Source organism: Thamnophis sirtalis, unplaced genomic scaffold (assembly GCF_051295495.1).
Source record: "Thamnophis sirtalis isolate CommonGarterSnake01/CBP01778 unplaced genomic scaffold, rThaSir2_p1.2 scaffold_2, whole genome shotgun sequence".
Taxonomy (NCBI): domain Eukaryota; kingdom Metazoa; phylum Chordata; class Lepidosauria; order Squamata; family Natricidae; genus Thamnophis; species Thamnophis sirtalis.
Window position 1 is genome coordinate 44,457,022 of NW_028261382.1, and position 10,251 is coordinate 44,467,272.

Sequence of the window (10,251 nt, forward strand, 5' to 3'; positions counted from 1 at the left end):
AAGCAATGTGTGTCGTCTGGGTACATATACTTTGTGCAAATATTTTATACAGTAACAATTACAACTTACAGCCATATTTATTATTTTATCTATTCTGAACTTAATCCTAATATATGCCATACCTAACACCGTAGCAATCCTCTTCTTGACTTAAATAACTTTGTTAAAACATTTTCTCTCTTTCACTCTTCTTGCTTTTTTTCCTCTTTTCATATTTATTCTCTAACCATGGATAAAATAATGGCCATGTATTATAATAATCAGATTGGTCCTTCTCTTTAATTTCAGGTGTTCACCTATTCATTTCTGCACATTCTTAATATTTTCCTAATCGCGTTCTCATCCATAGGGATATCTTCATATTTTCAATTTTTGCGCAAATACAATCCTAGCTGCAGTTATTAGTAACTCTGAGCTGCAGTCTGATCTGCTTTGATTTGGATTTGGGGCAGGTCTGCACAGAACTGAGGAGAAAAAAGGCCAAGAGTTTGCTAGAATTTTAAGAAAGCAGGCATTCGGAAGTCACGTGTTTTTAAGAGTTAGCCTCTGGTTCCTAAATGGCTCATCTCAAATCCTAGGGTGGGGGGGTGGGAGGACAAGGTGGAGAATCCCTGGACAGGTGAAGTTTCCAGAATTCAAAAAATCTTTTCCTTCTGCAAAGTCCTGAGTCAGGCACCAGTAGGAACTAAGCTTTTCAGATTTCTTTCTTTCTTTCTTTCTTTCTTTCTTTCTTTCTTTCTTTCTTTCTTTCTTTCTTTCTTTCTTCTTTCCTTCCTTCCTTCCTTCTTTTTTTCTTCCTTCTTTCCTTCCTCCTGCCCTCCTTCCATCCCTCCCTCCCTCCTTCCATCCCTCCCTCCCTCCCTTTTGCTTTCCTTCCTTCCTTCCTTCCTTCCTTCCTTCCTTCTTTCTTCCTTCCTTCTATCCTTCCTTCCTCCCTCCCTCCTTCCATCCCTCCCTCCCTCCTTCCATCCCTCCCTCCCTCCCTTTTGCTTTCCTTCCTTCCTTCTTCCCTCCCTCCCTACCTCCCTCCCTTCCTTCCATCCCTCCTTCCCTCGCTTTTGCTTTCTTTCCTTCCTTCCTTCTTCCCTCTCTTCCTCCCTCCATCCCTCCCTCCCTTCCTCCCATCCCTCCCTCGCTTTTGCTTTCCTTTCTTCCTCCCTCCCTCCCTCTCTTCCTCCCTCCCTCCCTCCCTCCTTCCATCCCTCCCTCCCTCCCTTTTGCTTTCTTTCCTTCCTTCCCTCCCTTCCTTCCTGTTTAGTTGCAAATCTGATTTATTGATCTCATCGGCAGCTAAGGCAGCTAGTCCTCGACTTACAACAGTTCACTTAGTGACCATTCTGAGTTACGACAGCTCTTTCAAAAAAGTGACTTGGCACCGTTTTTCACACTTAACAACCATTGCAGCACCCCCATGGGTCACCAAAATTGAAGCATCCCCACGGCCACGTGGTCGAAATTCAAATGCTTGGCAACTGGCATGTATTTAAGACGGTTCCGATGTTCCCCCCGGGGGTGTGTGTGTGTGTTTCACGTCATCCCCCTTTGGCAACAGCAAAGTCTGTGGAGGGGGGGGTAGCCAGATTCACTTAACAACCGGGGTGACTGTCTTAACCACTGCAGTGATTCACTTAGCAACTGTGGCGAGAGAAGTCGTAAAATGGAACAAAACGTAACAAAGGCCACGCTTTGGGACAGAAATCTGGGGCTCCGACGTTGAGCTCAGCCCCTCTTTAGCACAGAAGATGCTTTGCTTCTTACTGGATTGAGGACGCAGAAATATTTTTAAGGTTGGAAGGAAAAACCATGTAAACGAATGAATTCACAGCCGTATAATAATTGTTCGTTAATGTCCTTCATTCCAGGCTTATATCAAGATCTACCAGGGGGAAGATTTGCCACACCCAAAATCCATGTTGCTGGTGAGTTTCGCCCGACCCAAGCGCCCCCCAAAGAGCCCGAGGCAGAGTCCCGGTCCTCACAGAACCCCTTTTATTAAATTGATGTGAATTCCTCTCATTCACATTCGGCAAAGGCCTGGCAAACAGTCTTTCAAAGGCGTATTTATGACCACAGACCTTATCTAGCTTGGAAAGCTGCCATGTCAATATTTTCCCAAATGTGGGGCTGTGCAAGGAAAGACTCTGGGCACAGAGTCTCTGAGATTCACAGACAGATCTTCACACTCCTGAAATGAATCTAATGACCGAATGAACAAATTGTTTCTTGCAAAAGCCCCCTCCCCTTTTGCTCCTCTTTTTATGTCCTCTGGGAGAGGCCATTCACTGTCCACCTGTGGCCTTACTCCCAAGTCGACCCCTGTTCTTTAGCTCTTCCCTTCGTCTGGCTGCTCTGTGCATGCGCACACTGGGAACAGGCTCCAGCTGTTCTTCTGCCCCACTGATGTCTGACTCCGAAGGCAGCTGATAACTGTCAGATGGCCCTGTCCCCCTCTCTGCCTCCGACACAGAGCCCTCCTCAGAGCCTTCCCCAGACTCCGGGACTGGCTCACATTCCTCCCCAACCCTCCTCACTGTCCGACTCTGCTGCCAGCTCCACTGGCGGGCCACAACAAGAGTTTAAATCACTGACTTCTTGTTTCAATTCAGGGTGGTGATTGCAGGTAGTCCTTGATTTACGACAGTCCATTTAGTGGCTGAAGTTAACAACACTGAAAAAAGCAGCTTGTGGCCGTTTTTCACACTTACGACCTTTATAGCATCCCCCCTTGTCACGTGATCAAAATTCTGACATTTGGCAACTAACTCGTATTTACGACGGTCGCAGCGCCGCTGCATCGTGTGATCCCCTTTTTGCGACAAGTAAAATCAGTGGGGGAAGCCCCAGATTCCATTAACATCCCACATGCTCCTAACTTAACTGAAGTGATTGGCTTAACAATGGTGGCAAGAAGGGTCGTTAACTGGGGCAAATCCACTTAAGTGTCTCGCCTAGCAACAGAAATTTTGGTCGTAAGTCGAGTAGTAACTATTGCCTCGACAAAGCCTGCAGAGCTGGCTCCAGTCGCAATATTGAATAAAATTACAGCACTGTACAGAAAAAAGGGGGGAGGGAATGCGGTGGCTCAGTGGCTAAAACACTTGAGTTTGTCGATCAGAAAGGTTGGCAGTTCGGCAGTTCGAATCCCTAGCGCCACATAACGGAGTGAGCTCCCGTTCCTTGTCCCAGCTTCTGCCAACCTAGCAGTTCGAAAGCACGTTAGAAAAGTAGAAACCTTTGGTGGGAAGGGAACAGCCTTCCGTAGGCCTTCGGCGTTGAGTCATTCCGGCCACATGACCACGGAGACGTCTTCGGACAGCACTGGCTCTTCGGCTTTGAAACGGAGATGAGCAGCGCCCCCTAGAGTCAGGCACGACTAGCACATAATGTGCCGGGGGAAACTTTACCTTACAGGGGAAAAAAAAACACGGCATTAAACCTCCAAATTACATAAGTGTAATTATGAACCATTATGGCACAAAATATATAGACAGAGATACCGAATAAATGGGAGAAATTATAATAGTCTTTGCTGGGAAAGGATAACAGTAGTAAAAATGAACGTTTTGCTTAAGTTTTTATTTCTTTTTCAAATGATACCAATATTTTTTTTAAAAGATGCAAATATGGAAGAATGGTAGAAAGGCATTGATAACTTTAATAATGATGGAAACGTGAGAAAAGGTTTGGGTAAGAAATGTAAAATTTATGCAAGCTTAACAAAGCCTCCAAATGCAACCTGCCAATTACCCCCCTCCCCCCCCCTTTTTTTTTACAGTTTTCCTAACTCTTAGCAGAGGGTGGAAAAACTCAACCGGTTTGTTTCTGAAGTTGTTTTTCCTCCTTTTCAGGCCACAGCTGAAGCCAACAATCTGGCTGCTGTCGCTTCGGCCAAAGACCTGTATTACAGCAGCATGGAAAAGGTGAGGGGGGGCGGGGGGGCATTTACCCACCTGCATGGGCTGCCCAAGAGTTGTTCTTGATTCCTGCTGACTGTATAGAGAATGTTGTTGAAGGGGGGGGGGGGGTTGGAGCCAAGAAATGTTTTCACATTGTTTCCGTGTTTCCAAGGCCGGAAAAAAGGCAAATGGGCCAAAGTCACCCAGATGGTTTTCATGCCTAAGGCGAGACTAGAACTCCCAGTCTCCTGTTGATTGGCCCAAAGTCATGGAACTGGTTTTCATGCCTAAGGCGGGACTAGAACTCACTGTCTCCTGGTGATTGGCCCAAAGTCACTCAGTCAGCTTTCATGCCTAAGGAGGGACTAGAACTCACCATCTCCTGGTGATTGGCCCAAAGTCACCCAGTCAGCTTTCATGCCTAAGGAGGGACTAGAACTCACCATCTCATGGTGATAGGTCCAAAGTCTCCCACTGGCTTTCATGCCTAAGGCAGGACTAGAACTCACCGTCTCCTGGCGATTGGTCCAAAGTCTCCCACTAGCTTTCATGCCTAAGGCAGGACTAGAACTCCTGGCGATTGGCCCAAAGTCTCCCACTGGCTTTTATGCCTAAAGTGGAACTAGAACTCACTGTCTCCTGGTGATTGGCCAAAAGTCACCCAGCCGGCTTTCATGCCTAAGGCAGGACTAGAATTCATAATCTCGCAATGATTGGCCGAAATGCACCCGGCTGGAACTAGAACTCACTCTTTCCTGGGGATTGGCCAAAGTCACACTAATTGGTTTTCATGCCTAAGGCAGGACTAGAACTCACAATCGCCCAGTTTCTAGCCTGCCGCTTAGAACCAACCACCGAACCGGCTCTCCCAGCCCTCTTTACTGAGCCCGGTAGCTAAACCGGCCGCTTCCTCCCTTCCCCCTCCAGATCTGCGGCGGAGACAAACCTTATGTGGCCCCCGAATTGCTGGAGGCGAAGCACCAGGAGCAGAACTCGCGGGCTCTGGAGCACTTCCGCCGCATCAAGAAGATGGGCGGCCGGGAGTTCAGCCAACGTTACGAGGACGAGTTGATGCAGGAGCTGAGCGACCTCTTTGCAGACCTGGCCAAGCATAACCAGAGCAAGAACATCTTCAACACTTTCCGGACGCCCGCCATCCTCTTCGGGATCATCGTGGTGCTCTACGTGACCTCGGGGGTCACCGACCACATTGGACTGAGCTTGATTGCCCAGTTGTGCAACTTAATAGTGGGGCTGTTGCTCCTTTCCCTGCTAGCCTGGGGCTACATCCGCTACTCGGGCGAATACCGCGAACTGGGCATTGTGATTGACAACACGGCGGAGTTCGTGATGCAGAAGATACGGGCTATACGGTAGGTATTTGGCTTAGTCAAACAGGGGGAGGGGGAATGGAGGGGGACAACCGGCTCAAGGTTGGCTCAGCCTTCCGTCCTTCTGAGGTGGGTCAAATGAGGACCCAGATTGTTGGGGGCAAAAGGCCGACTCTGTAAACCACTTAGAGAGGGCTGTAAAAGCACTGTGAAGCGGGATATAAGTGCTATTGCAATTGCCCTTCCTTCTTCGCTCTCTCCCTCTCTCTCTCACTCCCTCACCCTTCCTTCTTCTCTCCTTCCCTCCCTCCATCACTCTTCCTTCCTCCCCTTCCTTCTTCCCTCCCTCCCTTCATCAACCTACCTACCTACCTTCCTTCCTTCCTTCCTTCCTTCCTTCCTTCCTTCCTTCCTTCCTTCCTTCCTTCCTTCTCTTCCCAGGGGTTAGAATACAGTGTTGCAGGATAATTCTGCCCACTGCCAGCAGTTTGATTCTGATTGGCTCAAGGTTGACTCAACCTTCCATCCTTCCAATGTCGGTCAAATGAGGACCCAGATCGTTTGGGGGCCAAGAGGCTGACTCTGCTGAATTGTGATCTTAAGTGTGAGGACTATCGGGGGGGGGGGGGGGAACCACGAAGTGATTAGCTCTTGGGTGTGAAATTTCCCCCTAACCTGAGCATCTTCTCACCTGTGGGCTTACCTTCTCCAGGTCTCCTGTCCACGCAGCCCCCTCCAGAGAGCAGCCCCCGTCCCCACCACCGCAGAAGAAGTCTCAGTGAACCAGGCGAACTCCCAAAACATCATTCTTGATGGTGGAAACCGTCGGCTTTCCGATCCAGGAATCGCTTCTGCAGAGCTTCTTCATAGACAGCTTTTAAGTCGGGGGGGGGGGGGGATCTCTGCTCCATTCTTCCCGCTCACCTTCCTTTGATGGACCCCCCCCCTTCCTCTGGGTTTTTTTCTTTTTTTCATTTCCCCTCCCCTCCCTTCAAGAAAGAAACCTTCTGCACTTTAAATGGGGAAACGAAACAGCCGCTCGAAAACCAGTTCCATGCCAGCCAGTGCCTTCCGTGACGAAAAGGAAAAAAAAAAAATCAACCCCACTGTCGTTTCAGCTGCCGGCGTTCGTTTTTCGAGGTTTGTCGGTTGTACCAAGGAGAAGATGCCAACTCCCCTTCCCCTACTCCCACCCCAAAAAAAGCTTCCCCCGGCCCTCCCCAGGCATCGACCTCGGAGTGCCTAAATTACCCAGCTTTTCTTTTTGGTGAAAGTTTGGCCAAACTTCGAAAGAATTCTGCTGAAGGGCCCCGGCGGGCCTAGCCAAATCGTTCAAAGAAAATTAGGAAAGCTATTTTATTTCCAGTGCCTTTTCAAAACTGGACGGTGCCTGCTTCGACACCGAGAGGGATCGCGTCCAGCTAGCAGCTCCACTGCCTTAGAAAGACGTCTCAGGAAGCTCGGAATTGGAGGGAGAAACGAGAGGCCGTTGGCGCGTTAAACATCTCCCGCATCGCCGCCAGTGTCTCTGTATCTCTCTCTCTCTCTTTCGGTACGACGTGGTGTCCGCTTCGTTTTGGTTCTTGTAATTCACCTTGTACCGCCGGGACGTCGAAATGTGAGGGGGGGATTTCCTTAGAGGTCCCGTTTGGATCTCTTTGGGATCTCCGTCCAGATCGGGGGTGAGCCGTGCGGGACGTCGGGAGTTTTCCAGGGGTAGTCAAGACATTGTTCCTTGAATGCGGTGCCGGCGTTTGCATCTGTATATACCCCACTCTTAGGTTTACTGGGTTGAGACGTAACCAGTAGCGTTGCCCTTACTTACTGGTATGGAGAATTCACCCTCCCCCCTCCTTTTCCTCCCCTGCTTTTCCCAAGCTTGTGAGGGTGAATGGCCTTGGTCTCCTCTCTGTCTCTGAAGGCTGTTTCCCCATTCTCAGCCACGCTGTTTATCGTCCGACTGTTTCTCCTTCTTCGTCGCCCACCAAATCAACCTTGGGATGATTCATAAAAAACTCCGTAGCAGGGTATGTGCCCCACAGCTGGCAAACTTGTCCAAAGTTCAGGGCGCCTCTGGGACCCTCTTGTTTCCTCCCCCCGTCTCCTGCTCGGAAACCCTTATATAGGCCTCGCACCAAAAATTATTATTACTCCAAGCTTTGAATCATTCTAGCCTCCCTCGATCACTACGGCTTCTCCAGAGGGTGAGGATAGCTTTATGCATTCTTCAAGGTGCCTTTGTTTTCCTTTTTAACCTTTTTTTGCCTTATTTTTGCTGCTGGAGTCTCGCTTGATCGCAAAGCACGAAGGTTAAGTCTTTTGGGCCATTAGAAGGCAAGGAGCAAAAACTCGGTAGAGTTCTTTCCTGGCTTATGCTCACGATCGCCCTCTGGTGGCCATTCCTTTCACAGCAAGTCTTATTTTCACAAGAGGTTTTTTGTCGTTGCTGCATTCTACCTCTTCTTTTTGTTTTGTGTTGTTTGGAATTGTCACCCCCCACAACATCCCAGGCCTCTAAGCTCCCAAATGCAGCTTTGTTTTCTCTGGGGAAGAGAAAAGTCTCTGATCTCTCAAATGCCAACTTTTTCAACGTTGGGGTTTTGCGCCTAGAATGAGCTAGTTTAGGTGATTCTTTATTTTGTACCTGACACAGCTGAGTGTGGAATCTAAAGTGTGGTAGGAAGACGCGGATCCTTCTCCTGGACTGCGCTGGGAAACCGTACGGAGAAAATGCCGGGCCGGGTTTTCTTTCAAAGGGTTGAGTGGAAAATGGAGAGCCGTGTTCGTGTTCGAGGGGACAATTCCCAGAATTCCCTTTGGCCGTGGCTCCTTGGAATTCTGGGAGTTGCAGTCCAAGACACCCAGAGAGATATGTGTAGAGTGGGGGGGGGGAAAGGGAGTGGATGCTTCTCCCCCGGCTGTTTCCGCCTTTCGCTGTTTTCAGAACTCTTTTTGACAACTTTGTCGGTCACAAAAGTTCCCCCCCCTGTGGACCAATGTGGTCAGGATGTTGATGCTGAATTATATTTATAAAGCACAAAAAGAAAGCATTCCACTTTGCAACTGCGAAAATAAAAGACTGGTATACTGAAATGGTGCGAAGGGTGTGTGCGTGTGCATTTATTTGGTGGTCTGTGTCATTTTCTGAAAATCTCATTCCTGCACAGAATAGTCCTAGTGGACGGTACGAAGTGACAGCGGCAGCGAAAAAACCTTATGACTTCTGTTCTTCAGACTAATGACCATTGCAGCTTCCCCGTGTCACCTGATCAAAATTCAGACACTGACTCATATTTATGACGGTTGCTGTGTCCTGGGGTCATGTGATCACCTTTTGTGACCTGACAAGCAAAGTCAATGGGGAAGCCAGATTCACTTAGCAACGGGCAAGAAAGGTTGTTGTGAGTTGGGAAGTCGTGTCCCACCCATCGCCACCCCATGGACAATGTTCCTCCAGGCCTTCCTGTCCTCTCCCATCCTCTGGAGTCCATTGAAGCTCACGCCAACTGCTTGGGTGACTCCATCCAGCCTCCCCCTTCTCTGCCATCCCCTTCTTCTTCTTCTTTTGCCCTCCATCGTTCCCAGCATGAGGCTCTTCTCCAGGGAGTCCTTCTTCCTTCTCATCAGGTGGCCAAACTCTTTGAGTTTCCTCTTCAGGATCTGGCCTTCTAAAGAGCAGCCAGGGTTGATCTCCTCTAGGACTGACTGGTTGGATGGCCTTGCAATCCAAGGGACTCATGGGAGTCTTTTCCAGCACCAAAGTTCAAAGGCCTCCATTCTTTGGTGCTCAGCCTTCCTTATTGTCCAACTGTACCAAAAGGCAGAAAGGTTGTAAAGGGGGGCAAAACTCACAACAAATGTCTCACTTAGCAACATGAATGTGGAGCTCAATTGTGGTCATAAGTCTAGGACTACCTGTACAATTCTCTCCCCATTCCTTTACAGCCTGAAAAACTAGCAAAGGTCCCTTCTGAGCCTCTTTCTCCATCCATTGTGCAGCTGAGGGCTAAGCTGCCTCTTATCTCTCTGTTGCCTAAAGCTACATTAATAGAATATAGCACATCTGAAAGTACAAATCTCCCACTGTCTCCTTTACAGCCCGAGAAACTAGGGAGGGTCCCTTCTGAGCCTCTTTCTCCATCCATTGTGCAGCTGTGAGCTCAGCTGCCTTTTATCTGCCTGATCCTGGGGGCAGCATCTCTTCACCTGCTCTCTTTGCCACCTGTTTGCCAAGGTCATTCCCACCTGCCCAAGCAGCTGAAGGTTGCACCCAGTGAATATTTTTCTTTTCTTCCCCGTAACAACTGCACAGGACAGAGAAAAAGGCCACGAATTTACTGGAATTTAAGAAGCAGGCATTTTTGAAGTCGTGTGGAAGTCATCAGAGAATTAGCTAATGGTTCCCAAATGGGGCATCTCAAGTCCACGGGAGGGAGGGGTAGGAGGAAAATCCCTGGACATGAGTCACTGTGTCGTTTCTGTGCCTGTTTACCAAGAAAAGATAAGCTATATTGATCCTTCAAAACTTCCTGCAAAACTTCCCTCCGCCGGAGGATCCCTTATCTGACTGTCCCCGTGGAAGCATCCCTGCCTGGTCTCCAAGTTTATTCCCACCTGCCATGACGGGTTCTTACCCAAACATCCGAAGTTGCACCCTGGGAATATTGCTCTTTTCTTCCCGTCACAACCTTGAAGAGGAGAGAAAGAGAAAAAGGCCCAGGATTAACCAGAGTTTGGGAAACAGGTGTTTTGCAAGCCGTGTGTCTTAAGGACACCAAAGTCGCGTGTTCTGCTTCTCCAATGGGCCAACTCAATATTGTGGGAGGACTCCCTGGTGAGTCCTGGGTTCGTTTCCGTGGTTGTTCACCAAAATGGAGAGAAGCTTTCTTGATCTTCCAAAGTTCAAAGTCTTTTTCTCAACAAAACAAAAGTCCCGATTGAGGCAACAACATGAACAGTTGTTGTTGTTGTTGTTGTTGGTTTCACCAAGAGAAGGTAAGACTCTCTACTTCTCACCAGTCTTA

The 10,251-nt window shown here is 48.8% G+C and overlaps 1 protein-coding gene across 1 annotated transcript in view; it reads left to right on the top strand.

Moving 5' to 3' along the window:
• Nucleotides 1-8,329, top strand: part of ATL3 (atlastin GTPase 3) — a 29,965-nt gene extending 21,636 nt beyond the window's left edge. The window contains exons 10-13 of the mRNA XM_087705245.1: nucleotides 1,863-1,919; nucleotides 3,849-3,920; nucleotides 4,824-5,269; nucleotides 5,940-8,329. Coding sequence (XP_087561371.1) covers nucleotides 1,863-1,919; nucleotides 3,849-3,920; nucleotides 4,824-5,269; nucleotides 5,940-6,009 — 645 coding nt within the window. The 3' untranslated portion in view covers nucleotides 6,010-8,329. The remainder of the gene's footprint in view (nucleotides 1-1,862; nucleotides 1,920-3,848; nucleotides 3,921-4,823; nucleotides 5,270-5,939) is intronic.
• The last annotated feature ends 1,922 nt before the right edge of the window (nucleotides 8,330-10,251 follow it).